The sequence below is a fragment of the Chanos chanos genome, chromosome 2 (assembly GCF_902362185.1).
Source record: "Chanos chanos chromosome 2, fChaCha1.1, whole genome shotgun sequence".
Taxonomy (NCBI): Eukaryota; Metazoa; Chordata; class Actinopteri; order Gonorynchiformes; family Chanidae; genus Chanos; species Chanos chanos.
The window spans coordinates 49,818,797-49,834,278 of record NC_044496.1 but is presented as its reverse complement, the minus strand read 5'-3'; the positions used below and the strand labels follow the sequence as shown (position 1 = coordinate 49,834,278).

The following is a 15,482-nucleotide window of genomic DNA, read 5'->3' as shown; positions in this document are numbered from 1 at the left end:
AAGAAGCAGAAAAGAAGTACTTTATTCGTCTCCCACACACACACACTCACCATCATTTCCACAGCCATTCTTTCATTCTTGTAGATTGGGTATAGATCCATTTAAATTAAAGGCTCTTACTGATCTATCTTAATGAAATGATTAATTTGTTCGGAAACTGTTCAGTAGGTTTCCCAATGAGCGGGTCAGGTTTATGAAACTTTAAAAGGCATTTTTGTGGTCAGATTCTGTAGAGGACCTTTTCATGATTTGGAAAATTTAAGACATTAGTTTGAATTGTGCTCTATGAAATAGACTCTCTTTGTGTGATCAGTAGTAGCTTGGGTTTGGTGAATGTCTTTTATAGCAGTTGGCTTATTAATAGGTTCACAGAAGTCTGTCTAGCCCCTGTCTAGGTCCAGGAGCATGAACAAAAGAAGGGGAGATGGCACAACCAGCAAAAAAACACGGCAAGAAGGCTATTTTTATATTTTAAAGTATTTATTGTAGAAATGAGATATATGAAGGGAGAGTAATGGAAAACTAAGGTTCGTAAAGCTAGAGAGTCCACACACAAAGGCATATCAGACTCTCTCTCTCTCTGAATCGGGCAAACAGTGTGGTGTGGTGTGACGTGGCTCCAACACTTCTCCCGACAAACCGAAACTATAGAGAAGAATCCCCCATCACACGTCCGTAGGTGGATTACTCACTAATAAGGGCGTCATCCACCTACAAGAGTAGAGGTGTACAGAGACATCATTATCATTATCTGTCTCCGTATCTGTATTCGGACAGTAGACTGGAAGCGGGCGAGATTTATACAGGAGGTTGTGTCAGATCGAGTAAGTGTTGTATTTTCTAATCTAATATTCATTGGCAATGCAATTATTGTGCCTTCAAAGCATCAGAGTGATTTAATATTGGCATATAATTAATTATGAAATATACTTCCCCATCCTCATACTGTACTTTTCATCTCTCTCTCTCTCTCTCTCTCTCTCTCTCTCTCTTTGTTTTATTTTTAACTAAGCTAAGTTTTATGAACCCCTTTAACTGAGAGACATTGAACAATCAGAAACTGAAAAAATGTATTTGAATTTTATTATAGCGATTACTTTTCAATAATGTGCAGTAAATGAAATGACTAGTGAGTGAAATCAAAGTCCTCTGTTGCAAATAGAATGGACATGTTTATCTTGTGGCCATCCTCAGCGATAAACATAATGGCTGACGCGCAGACATGCAGTCATAAGATGGATACAAACAATTTTCATAAAATAGGGGAAAATTAATCCCTCTTTGCAATTCATGTAGTTGGCTATGATAAACTCAAATTTGGCATTTTTTAGATTTATGGTGTTTTAGTCTGTGTCCAAATGATCACCTACCAATAGCATATTAACACTTAGTATCTCATCAAAGACTTTTTCCACAGTTTGAACTGGCCCTCCTGTGTGTTCAAACTATGCCCTAGTCGGTCATATCACTTTTGTGAATCTGTCTTGAGGTAACTTTTCATACCAACACTAGTGGCAAGGTTATGGTGTAAGTTTTAATATCCTTAAGAGACTCCTCAACATTCCAATCATGTAACACTTATTCAGGTTCAGGATTGGATTCAATTCGCTGCCTAAACTTTGGGCTGGAATATCTTACGTCTACCACCAGGGGGTGTGAGACATTTTAAAAACCCTTTTCCCTCCTTAAAAGCAAAATGTTGAACCGTTATAGATGTATATTGGCCAAGTGGATTTAAGGAAGACAGTGTTAAAATTCACTTAATGCATTAAAATGTAGGTCATAGTTTGGCCTTACACAAGAAGGGAGCTTTCCTGTGATTCTCATTGAAAGTTTTACATGCGTTTGACCAATTACTGTTATTTTGTTATTTTATACAACGTTTAAGTATTTCCTTCTCAAACATTATTTTGTCAGAGATGGGTGTCAGTGTAACACACTTACACAGTGTACTAAATGGAATATTTTGTCTGCACAATCTGACTTCCTCTAAATTTCCGTAGCATGAGTACAAATTGACTTAAATTGACTCAGATTGAAAATGAAGATATTGGGTAACACTTCCCTGTCATAGAAAATATGTGCATGTAATAAATAATATTGCCTTAATTGCATGTAGCTTGACCACAAGTAATGGTATACTTGCAGTAAAAAGGATGCACCATTGAATACTGTAGCATTAGTTGTACAGCCACAAATAAACAGCAAGGTGAATATTTATTTATTGAAACTGTAATTAAATTCATATTGAGCTGCACAGGTTGAGGAATCCTGTTATAGAGAATAATTTAAACATTGTAGTAAATGTTCTGCTGGCCCACAGAAGAGCCACCAGTGAAGTATTCCTTGCTTAGGTCTTGTTCCTTTTTATGATTCCTGGCATGATTCCCAGCAGATCATTCTATGCAGATACAACAAAGAGACATTAATTATGTTTATTATTATGACGTTGGACAATTTTAAGCTGTGGTTAGAATCCTGCAATAAGCAGAATCTTTCCTAATTCTTATCAGTACACCAATGAGATGTGTTTTGTTTTTTTATCTGCAGTATTTAAACAGGTAAAGCCACACAATAGATATGATCATTACCACTGTTTCCTCTTTCTGTTGAGCTACCCTTATGTTTTCCCTATCATGATTACCTTTGCGCAGTACATTTCTCTCAAAGTATCCCTCATTAGTCATGTTTCCAGCTGGGCTGTACTGGCCCACAACAAAAACGGTATTTCCGTCTGTTGCAAGGCCAACACCAACCTCTGTTGTTGCTTTCCATACAACCTGGGTGAAGTGTCCTGAAGATCAAAATGTATAGAGTTAATGGGCATTCTGTTTAATGCTGGTTAAAACACATAATCTGCCTGTTTTCAAAATAATGTGAACTCACAAATACGAGACCAGATGAGTAATTATTGAATATGCTGACAGTAATAACATTATTTGAACGTAAGTCTAACTACTCTTCATGACTAATTACATGCATTTAGTCTTCTATATTTATTTGCAAGCTTGCACAAATGTCTGAGAAAATAAGAATTCAGCTTGGATCCAGTTTAATCTTGAGTCATATATTATGAGGTCTGGCATCCTGTAAAGCTGCTTCATGACAGTGTCCACTCCTAACAATATCCAAGTGCCATACAGATAAAACTGAATTGAACTGAGCGTTACCTGTATTGGATTGAAATCTGGGGTTACTGAAGTCATAGTCTTTGATTTCACTGTACCATGAGTCCACAGCTTCTTTCCCTTAAAATGCATGCCAATGAAAATAAGGAATGAACAAAAGAATACATTAGTTTGATTTAGAATAATTTGTCAGTGCAGGAGTCTACTTTTTTTTTTGTGCAATCGACACGTCATTACTGAAAAACACTGCAGATTTTTCATGACGTGAACTATTTGATAAATGTGTCATGCATAACAAATGTTTCAATTCAGTTCAAGGTCAGGACTAAGTAGAAATCTTTAAGTAGTAAATCACAAAGGTGTGCCAGTGTTTGAAGATGGGACTGATGAGGTACAGTGATGCTGATGGTCAGCATATGATGCTCCGGTCATATATATATATATATATATATATATATATATATATATATATATATATATATATATTTATGTGTGTGTGTGTGTGTACATGACCTTACACCTGTGCTGTGAATACATACCCCATAAAGTTTTCAGGTTCTAACACAATTAAAAGGGGAACAGTATTATCACGGTCTTGTGAGAATAGATCATATCTGTCATGTAAAAGACTCTTTAAAGAAAAAACTATAATTCCAGCACTGTAATCGGTTTAGGACACAAGCAACAGCATTATTGAAACATGCATATATTCATTTTGTAACGTAACAGTCCACCAAAAAATCTTGTCTGCTTAGGCTGTTCACATCTTGATGTGTTAAAACGGGAGATTTAAATACCTGTTAGATTCTTAGTATCGGAGGACCATGCATAGTAAAGGTTCTCTCCGTTATTTGTGTTGCTGTGCTGTAGGGCTTTTGTAGACAGCAGGTGATTGGCCCAAGCCTGAGCTGAGCTGCATAGGTCCTCACTCATCGTCAGGGCGGGTGCCTGATGCTGTCTCCGATACTCATTATGGGCACTGAGAAACTGTTCTTTAAAGCTGGCGTCTGTGATGAGACAATATTATTTTGTTGTTTTTGTTGTGATGAGACTTTACTCATTCATCACACAGATTCAGATTTTTTCTAACTGTTACATTTATTACTTTCATCACAATTACAACTGAACAAAAAGTTTTATGTTGAGATTATAGTTTTCATTCTCTTCATTATGAATGAGCAGTTCATATTGACCACTGAAAATAAAATAATACAGGAGAACATTTATTGTATCAAATATATTTAATTTTGCAAAAGTGATAAAAATGGTATAATACTGGACTGTTTATATTATGAACCAACCTGCCATGACTCCCAAATTTCAAGGATCTGCAAAACATTCAAAGTAACCAAAATGAATTAATTTCTCTGATATTCTGGAGTTTTACAGCAGTAGTTTTCACTACATCAGTATCATCATTTCGGCATTACAAATATCTTAATGTAGGCCCTGTAGCGTGGTAGTCATACGCTTTTTAACTTTCCACTATAATGGGTTAGCACAAATGGAAAATAAAATGTTTTACAGTGTTAACATATTCTTGTTCCATCATATATAGCAGCCTGTTAGCTCTGAATTGCTTATCTGTCTATCTTATTTCATATTACCTTCTCGTCTGTCAGTATCTTTGTAGACTTTCTTCCACGCTCCTCCACACCTCTTAGTATGTGTTAGTTTTGCAGCCTTGAGCAGTTCTATTTATATGAGCATCTTCTCTCCTCCTCCCTTTTACTACACTGAGGTGGAGATTCATGTGATGCAGTCCCTTTATGCGGAGTGGTTCTTCCAGTTTTAGGCTAATAGCACCTCTTTGAAAAACAACAAAAAGAAAAGAAAGAAAGAAAGAATTTGATCTTGTGGTGCCTCGCAGCTTTGGTCGTTCCCTAGCCAAGCTGTGACATCTAATAGCAGACTGGTACTACTGTAGAGTAGCATATAGTTTAGTTTATTGATATTTTGGTAGATGTTGGGCCAGTTGTGCAGTATGTTAGCACAGTTTGAGGTGACTGAAGATTGTGAGCCAACAAATGCAACTGTAACATAATCAACGTTGAAAAACACACTGCAGGGTAGCAAACAGTTTGTGTTCAAAGAATCTGAACTCTTGCCTTTATTTATTCATTTAGAAATACAGTGCTGCTGTACACACAAGTTTTTTTGCAAAAAAAAAAAGTACTCTAAATAGAGTTAAACTGACAACGTTTTTGTAAATTGTGAATGACTGATTATTTTACTGTTACTTGAGTATTTTTCAGGAGTCACACTTTAACTGTACTTAGAGTACTTTTCTTTCTCCACCCCTACACACAGCATACAGGACAGTTTCAAAGTGAACTGTTCCAGCCATTTCCTTGCTAAACAAAAGACAATTTTTTGAACATTTTTGATCCATCTACTTATGCTAAAAAATAAAAATAAAAACTTGATATAGGCAAATTAGGGTTGGCTTTCTTGGAAATTCATTCATATATGTTTTTGCTCGCAGTTCATAATCAAAGTCAGATTATGATTTGTGCCAAATTTTGACAATGTTTTGTCGATGGGAACAACAGGACATCAGACCTTGGCCTGGCCTTAGGTCTGAGTAGCCTTTAAGTTACTTTGCATGTGCAAGTAGACTCAAACCACCCGTTTTTAGGATCGGGGGAGAGGCTCACTCATGGCATCGCCTTGGACTGGCTTATCTCTGCTACATTCACATGCAGCTGTATTTATAGTTATATCATGAAGCAAATGTGGGCACTTCTATAGGTAGTCAATTTTGCTATTTTGTGTGTCAACTTCAATGGAAATGTTCATAGACTAGAATCAGAACAATGCTCCAATAGGCAATTAAGAGCTTTTGTGGAAACAATAAGCCACAAGATCTTTCCCTGGAACTGTTATGCATGATAAGCCACCAAGCTGTTCTGACTTGACTATGTACTTGCTTTGAAACACATGTTGTACATAGAAGTGTCATTTGAATACATGGTGTTTTGCCTTGAGTCACAAAAGCCACAGTTTATGAGTTTCCTTTAAAGAATCTAGTGCTTTGGAATGCAAGCTTCTAATTAAACAGTCTATAATTTCAAACTTGTGTTTTTTTTTTCCTTTAAAAAAATAACTTCAGAGAAGTATATGCTATGCATGAAGCCCAAGGATCACCAGTTTAGATGGTTGGTATTCCAGTAATGAATCATTTGTCAATAATCTAAAGTACATCCACCTTTTACAACTGTCAATAATAACTGCTTTTCCTGCAAGGCTCTCAACCACTTCAAACCACCAGCAGTGAAACTGACTTAAAACAATCTAATCATGCAGCAAAAAAAAAACAAAACACCTTTTTATCCCCACTAATGCTTATATTTTAGAAATATTCATTGGTAAACTAAGTGTCTTTTGCTTAGCATCTTGTGTCTCTTGGTTAGATTTGCTTAGGGTTATGTTTAATTGTGTTGTCTGTGCTTGTTTAAGACCATGCTAAACAAGCTTCTTGTCTAGACTTGTTTCGTATGGTGTTCTGTTCTGTGTTTTTAGGACATTTTTAGGAATAAGCAGAGTTTACACAATTACATATACTTATGTGTACTGAAAACTTATGGGAAAGTTGTTGTCTAGATACTCAGTGTAAATGATGTGCTTTGTGACATATTTGTACTGCGCTCAGCTAAACTACGGTTTAAAAGAGAAGATCCTAAGAAAGATGCATTGAAGTATTGCACTCATGTAAGGAACTGAAGTATTGGTGTAAAATGTCTGCGAGATGGAAATGTGGTGTTAATCTAAAACAAAGATTTGTTATTCATTTTATGAGTGGTTATCATCTTTGAGGTGAGCATATTTAAACAGATATCGCAGTGGCATACTTCTGATCAGTGAGAGCTTTTATTGTTGATTCTGTCCCTTTGTTTTTGCTCTATGATCTATCCCTAGCCAAACCATACCAATCCTTTGCCAGTCTCAGTGCAGGTGAAAGAGACTGGAGCTGCATTTGGAGTAGGAGAGGGAGCAAGAAGATCAAATAATACCAATGAAAGGGATGTACCACAGAAGAAGTGGGACAAGGATTTGTGCAATCTTTTTTTTTTTTCTAATATACAGTTTTAAAAGTTTTGATGACTTTAATCAAGATTAATAATCCAAGTTAATTTCGCTTAACGAGAAGTTGTTTTCACCGATTAAGAATTTCATAATTCTATATTACGCTTGCTGGATTGCATGTATTGCTGTGCCATATACATGTGAGAAAACTTCAGAGGTTGTTTGCAGAGTTGGTTCTTTGCTTGTAAATTCTCTCATAAAAGCCATAACAGCCAGACTGTTCGGTAGTTAATGAGAATAGTCTGGAAATACACATCGTAGTAAAAAAAAAAAACCTGTGCTTGAGAAGGGGCGTCATGAGAATCACTGAATTAAGAACAGAGGAAAATTTCAAATTTATCTTAGGTTATAATATCGCATTTCAGTGGAACCTAAGTACAGTGGAGAGGTAAACTCATGGAAATGCGATTTAAATATTCTGACTCGGGACATGTACAAATGTTGCAATTCACTATAATGCTGGAACTACCCCTCAGGATACACACATAAAAACAAACCCTTCTCATAAAAGCACATTACCGTGACACCCTTATACTTTTAATGCAGCTTTGCACAAATATAATAGTCAAGGCTTTGGAACATATGGAAAACATCTGGAGTCCAGCCAACACTGAGAGCTATGTCTATAGATTGGTACAACATGGTTCCATAAAGTTATTTCCACGCAATCAGCATCCTGTTTCCCCCAATAGATCCAAACACTGAGAAAATAAAACACCAAACTGAAAATAATTTGAAATCACATAAGAAAATTCTATTATGATCTGTCAAATGAGTATTTCTGTGTATTTCAATACTGGGTGCCTTTTAATAGTTTTAATTAATAGCTCAATTTAAAATAAAGCTTATTCTCTTGTCTTCTGAGATTTTTTCTCTTGTGCTCTGAAATGCAGACATTAGTTGCAGGGCTTCCAGTGAAGAAATACTGACATGTGAACAGTAATTGCAAAACTCGACATGTAAGAACAAGACTCTGAAGACATTTTGCATATGTCTCTGAAAGAATGAGTATAATAACTGCCCTGCAAAATGACTGTGGAATTCACAGGTCAAATTGGTCAGCTTAAAAGAAGAGAACATACTAATTCTCTTTGCAGGCTAATGATAACCTTTCTACCCTAGAATTCTCTGTGCAATTTCTCCTTCAGTAATTTTCACAGAAGGCGTCAAAGGATATGTATGTGTGAGAATTTATGTGTGTATCTATGTATGTACGTATGTATGTATGAATGTATTTAGTTAGAGAATGGACATATCTATATTTAATCCATTTTTCCCCCAATTCATTTTTAATTCATTATGGACATTAACTAATCATGAATTTTAGTTGTTTCATGTACAATATTTCATATACACTAATTTTCTAGTTAATTCTTTTTTGATAGAAGTGTCCTGTTCTACTTCTGTAGTGGATAAAAAAGAAAAAGAACTATATTGGAAGTAGATAAAAGCCTCTTTCTTCTGATAGTGTTTCAAGTCACCACACAGTGCAACTTCCATATAACCAAACTGATTTCATTTTAAATATAAGCAAACTAATTCCATTTTAAATCTAGCTCACAAAGGAAAAACATTTGGATCTAAAGGGATGTATGCTGGGTGCACTGCTGTTTAAGTTGGAAGTAAAATTTTCACGTGCCTTAAGGCTGTGACACACAAGTGGGGCCCCAGCAGTCAGGTTTGCATCTCACACAGTGTACTTGCTTCTCACACAGTTCACCATTTGCTGGACTGTTAGGGTTAGAGTTAGGGTATGAAAGTCGTGTAATATGATTCGATATCGATCTGTAAAATTTATGAATCAATCTTTTAGGCAATTACTATGATACAACAAATAGCCTTGCTATTGTTAGTTAAATAAAGACATTAGCCTACATTGAATGTATGTCTCTTTGCATTCCAAGCCCATCAAATTAAATAGTTTGAAAACAGGCTAAATGAGTAAGCAATTAGGTCTTAAATAAAATAATAGAACATCTAAATGCCATAACAACTGAAAACCTCAACTACCATATGGCACAGCATTTTAAAAAGGGAGGCCACACCAACCCAAACTCCTTGAGGGTGATGGCCATTTAGGTTACCCCAAAGGATGCAAGAGGGGGGATAGTGTCAAGTGTCTTCTACAAAGGGAGACCAGGTGGAATATTAGAGTAATGGCCACCACTTTTCCAGGCCCTTATGAGGACGTGGACTTTTCCCCTTTCCTGTAGATTCAAGTTGTGTCACTGTTTGCTACCTAGTATGACACACACACACAAGTCTTTATCTGTGTATGTTTATGAATGCATTCACCTCCTGTGTCTCTTGTCCTTGGTGTGTGAGCGTGTACACGTGAGTATTTTTATGAAAGCCTACCAGCTCTCTGTACAGTGTTTTGGAATTAGTATTCTTGTATATATTATTAGTATAGCAGGATCTCTTTTCTGTCCTTTTTTTCTCATCATACTCTTTCCTGTTGTTCTTTGTATAATTTGTGAATTATGTTTTTTTGAGCATGGACTCTCATTTTGTATCTCCTGAGTGGTGGGAACCAAATCAAGTAACTGTTCTCACCTTTCTCTCTACCTGTTAAGTGTGCACACCTGTGTTTGTTTGGCATGCCCTGATGAAGACTTTGCAGTCGAAACACATAGGCATGTAGCCAGTGGTCAGTAAATGTTTTTTATACTATTGCAGGAGTGCCTCAGGGTTTTTTTTTCTTTTTTTCCAGAGATTATAAGAATTTCTCTGACACAGGGATGCATTCCTTTTCTCCTCTCTAACATAATAGGTTGGTTGGTCCAAATTCCAAAGACATGTTTGTCAAATTCCCACTTGTTCCCAGGAAAAAAAAAGATCGCCACAGGAAGTCTGCTTTGACATTTTGGAGTTGCACTAATATGCGGAGTCGAGCCATAGCCCAGGCTGAAGTATACCCACATGTTCCTCAAATAAAAAGATTTTGATATACAAGCCTTTGGGCTTTTCTTTAGTGGTTTTCACAATTTGTTTCCAGTGACTCTGCATTTGTAAATTTGTGTTTCCTTTAGAGCTTTTTTGAAATATCTCTTCAAATATGGAGTGCTGCTAGGTAGTATTTCATATCTCATTCCTGTCAAATCAATATTGAATTGGACAGAGTGTGAATTATACAATGAGAATTGGGGGGTTAACTTTTTCTCTAGGGCTATATAGCATAGAATATATAAATGTTTCGAGCCCACCCGAGCTGTTGTTTTTACCTCTTTTGGGGGGGTCCAAGTCTTAATTAGGGGGGTCAGACCCCCTCAATCCCCCTGTAATTCGAACCCTGGAATTGGAGTTGAATCGAATTGTTAGCTTGTGAATCGTAATTGAATCAAATCAGGGCATCTGTGGCAATACCCAGCCCTGTTTTTTATGTCCTGTACAAAGTTTTGACCTTTAAGTGCTTGACTAGACTGGTAAAAATGGCCCTGAATATCTAGTTTAAGGATTTAACAATGTGTTTGACTCCCTTCTATTGTTAGCCAATTGAGGCTTGCACTCATTGCCAAATTTTAAAATTGCCAAAGGTTTTCATTATGGGTATAAAAGGTTACATGTTTAAACGGTTGACCGAAACTGATTTGGAAAAGTTTACAAAAAGAATATTACCGACAAGCGATTGTCTTTTTTCCGTTTAAATGATAAGACAATAAATGTTTTCTTTCACCACTGATTCATCAGATTGGCCACACCGAATCAGCTGCTAGCAACAAAAGCTTTTAAAAACAGTCCATTCTTACCTTTACCCACAAGAAATGCATTAAGAGATGAAGCGAGAGAATTACATCGCAGAAATTTGTGCAGCCAGCGTCAATCATTCAACAAACTTATGACATATTTAGAACCTGACTATAACATAGCGTGCTGGAAAACCGTGACGGCTCGGCTAGAGGACTTACACAGTGACCTGTCCGCAGGTGCAAAACGTGAGCTCGCCAAAGATATGTCAGTTTAACTAATGACTATTGTACATCTGTGTGCTCAGAAATGTGTTGAAATGATTTTGTCACTGTTTAGCGGTCAAAAGCAGTTCATTTTACGCGTCTGTACGGCCACTTTCCTCCTTATTGGCTATGGTCACGGTTGTTTCTGTCATTTTTAAGTAGGGAAAAAAAAAAACCAGACATCAGGTGATATGGTTCAATTCAGTCAGTCGTTCAGACCTGAAAACTCAAAACTGTTTGGCCATAGATCAGAAACTTTGTTGTGATTATGTAGCAATAATCAGATTGTCAGTTTTTCACAGGGTATAGTAACACAAGTACCCATAGTAGAGAGGCGTGTCAGGGAAGTGTTCTGTCAAAGATTTTCGTCTTCTCAGACTTGTTGGACCTGTGAGACTCACAAGACAGAAAAACAAAAACCTGAAGTTTTAATGATACAGATTGACTACCATAGTTGTTAGCATATCGTAGTTAGACAAAAAGAAAGGACACTTTGTGACTGATGAGATTAACGCCCATTCTAAGAAAAATGATCTTTTTAAGTGTCCTAATTGCGGTTGGCACTAATGTTTTAATAACCTTCATTCCTGAAGCATAATTACTTAAGTATTTCACTGGCATTTATTGGCATTTACTGGCTTTACTATTGCCATTGAATTAGATCAGTATTTGGTTGTGACTTGAGGAAAAATTCATCTGCACTGTTCAAACTTGTGCAGATCATAGAATATGTTGACGGGTTAATTATAACCTTACATGACAAGCAAACCTGGCTTACAATGAGGGGTTGACAATGGAAAAAGGACCATTTTCACATTGTTCAGTGACAGCTTGTTGTGGAAATTCAGTGTTGCACACTATTTGACTGACAATAATTCCTAAGCCACACAGGAGCTCAAGTTGTCTTCCTCTGTTGTTTTCCCTTATGTGTTGTGGACATAGAAAAAATGAATAAAGAAAGGATGAAGAAAAGAATATGTGATGTGGTGGTCTTTCCCCCTAGTTGGTAACTCAAAGTTAATGGACACAGCACAGTTAACACCACGTCTCTAGTTTTAAGGAGGAAGAGAGTAAATGGGCAGAGAATCAAACCAAGAGCATGGTTTAGTAGAATACAGGTAAGAATGTATCGGAAAAAAATATTCACGCGTCAGCATGAAATATAAAACAGATTACAATAATAATAATGAGGCCTCGGAGAAATAAAAAAAAAAAAAGAAAAGAAAAAAGAACTCTTGTCCGTCCCACTGCGTCGCTACCCAGGTAGATTTCTTTGTTTTAAGCGCAAGTCCACGCATATGTGTGAATGTGTTATTGTGTGTGTGGAAAAAAAAGCGACAACAAAAAAACAAAACAAAATAGCAGTGCAGTGGATGTCTGGATCTCTTAGCTGTTGGAATGGCATGACAACAGGAATTCCTCACTCTCTCTCAGCATGGGGCGGCATGGTGGCGCAGTGGGTAGCGCTGTCGTCTCACGGCAAGTTCGTGACTCCACAGTCCTTTCTGTGAGGAGTTTGCATGTTCTCCCCGTGTCTGTGTGGGTTTGCTCTGGGAGCTCTGGTTTCCTCCCACAGTCCAAAGATATGCAGGCTAGGTGAATTGGAGACACTAAATTGCCCCTTGGTATGATTGTGTGTGTGAGTGTGTTTGTCTGTGTGTCTGCCCTGCGATGGACTGGTGACCTGTTCAGGGTGTTCCCCCACCTTTCATCCAATGAACACTGGGATAGGCTCCAGCACTCCCCGCGGCCCAAATTAAGATAAACGCCTTTGAAAATGACTGAGTGAGAGAGTGAGTGACTTAGCATGTGCACATCACTGGCTCTGACTTGCCGTCTTGTTCATTGTCTTTGGCAGTAAATGTCTGCCAACAAAATAAACCAATCTGCATGGTGCAGAATACATTCATCACGGTCAACCGTACAAACCTCACAAAATCTGGTTACGAAATCTCTGTCTGTCTCTTTCATCTACTGAACAAGTGACGCACTTAGTAGAAAGAACAAAAGGCAGGAAAACTAACTGCACTTATGCATTGCAACAGCCTGTGCTCAATGAAATGCATAAATTCACATTGCAACATATTCTTAGAAATCTAGCGTTTTCATAGAAAAATATGGTGCACATATATGAATGCCTCGCATACAGATTACCAGCCTCATACAAGTTTGCTTCATACAATCTCATATAACACTACTCCAATGGTTAAAAAAAAAAAACTGTACTCCTTTAAATGCAACAAATTCAGTTCCCAGGTCTGTCATTCACTTACACTATATCAATGCCATGCTCAACATTAGTAGCGAATTTGCTAGCATAGCACAAGAAAAAAAACAACTTGTCAGAGCTTCGCTCAAACAAATGCACACATGGAAAAAGTTGCTCCGACACAGAATTATCGTGAATAAAGAAATAAGATTGATTGAATCAAATGAAAAGACTTGAAAAGTAATGATATCAGACTGACTTCTGGATTTTTCTCTCATGTTTGCAAGATCAGTTCTACTCCTGCATATATAGCGTCCTGCTCTATTTTTTTTTTTCTGGGAAGAGCGCCCTCTAGAGGCATCGGCTATAAATGACTTATCGAGTATCGAGTGAACTCGTGTGAGTTACACATACATAAAAAAAAAAAGCATGAACATAGACTTAGCGTTGCTGCTTATCGATCTGTCTATTTATTTATTTGTAAAGATGAACAGATAATGTTTGAATCTTATTTATTCTTTTTCGTTCATTATATTTGTTTATTACTTCTGATTAAATGTAAAACAAAAGCAGGAGAAGACTGACATGGAGTGACTGAGAACATCATGTTTTCTCCTCATGGTTTGGAGCCCCTCCATCTACATAACACATTTATAACAACTGAATTCTGGGAGCCATATGGACTCTACATTACTTCATGAACTGATTAGCTTTCCCTAAGGTTCTGCATGAGTATAACAGAAAGAAGTGTCTAATCAGAAAGTGCCCACCTAATAGCGTGCCAAGACTGAATAGCGGATAAGGATCTGTAAACGTGGCTTTTACTGCTCAACCCAAAATGATCATCCTGCAGATTAAGCCAAGGCAGTAATTCTACTTTCTCAGCACTAGAAAAACGGGATGTTTTCTCCCTCACTTCCTAGTTGTGTTTTCACAAGAATTTGTTATCGTGTGTCACTACAGAATGCATTATATTTTTTTATGGACTGGGGCATGGTGCAAGAAATAAAATGTACTACATACTGTGTGTGTGTTTTCAGGTGTTTTATGTAGGGTATTACCATGCTCAGGTCAAGAGTATGGGAGCTTGAGAGCACACCTGTAAAATCAGAAAATTCCCTGAATTGCTTTCCTTTACTGCAACTGGCATGAAATGGTCGGTACCTAACTTTTAACAGCATGGCCAAAAGCATTGTGTCTCTGTGCACACCTAGTCAAAAATAACAAGGATCCCACACCTGTCATAACAAGACAAATGAGGTATTTGAAGAATGTTGCCGCATGTATGGTCTGTGACAGGTGTAACACAGTAATGGGTTAAATGGGTTAAACTAAACTCACACATGCAATTAAAGAAAATGTAGTTTTCGTCTTTAAATGAAACCCAGCAGTCGAGATGGTCAGCTGTACAAATGCTTTTACAGTGCAGTTTTATTAAATAGCACAGACATCTTTTATTACTGTTCACAATTAAATACCATTATTAAAAAAAAATAAAACCAATGAAGCATAGAAAAACAAGAGGATAGACAGACCAGGCAGCATACTAGGACTTAGGGAGTGATGAGTGAGGAGGAGAAATTAAGAGAGAGAAAGAACGGGCCACACCACAGCTCACAAGCACACACTATACTTTGTGACTCACTACAAACCACTGCACTCGGATCAGTGAGGTGCTCAAAAGAGTGACACACTTGCGCCCCAACTGCGCCCTGCGCCCTTGCCTGGAGGGAAAGGGATAATGAGGGAACTGGGCGTTAGTGAATGCCAGTCATCCAGAGCGAACATGTAGGCACAATACCTTTTAATACCTGCACAGTTAGCTTTATTTAACTTAAAATAAACAACAATCGGTGCTATGACCTAAAGTGAAACAACCAGCTGCCAACAATCATAATGTTTAAAAACGAGAGTAAATATTCCTATTAAAAGCCCTGTACCATTTGCAAAGGACCAGGGATTCTCAGGCACACACAGAAGTGCTGGCCACGCGAGGTTGTTTACCCAGCAGATCATGAGCTTTGCTGACAATCGTCAGGCTTTGTACATTCAGCAATCACATTAATAACCAAACAGCAAATAGTATTGTTAAAACCGAAAACACAT

General features: G+C 37.3%; 1 protein-coding gene across 1 annotated transcript; it reads right to left on the bottom strand.

Moving 5' to 3' along the window:
* Positions 1-684: 684 nt before the first annotated feature.
* LOC115805005 (Golgi-associated plant pathogenesis-related protein 1) lies at positions 685-4,145 on the bottom strand (the record flags this gene model as incomplete). The annotated part of the gene is made up of 4 exons (XM_030765491.1): positions 685-711; positions 2,592-2,794; positions 3,171-3,248; positions 3,926-4,145. Coding segments are annotated over 4 exons (528 nt in total), but the record flags the coding sequence as incomplete, so codon positions are not given.
* Between the last annotated feature and the right edge of the window lie 11,337 nt (positions 4,146-15,482).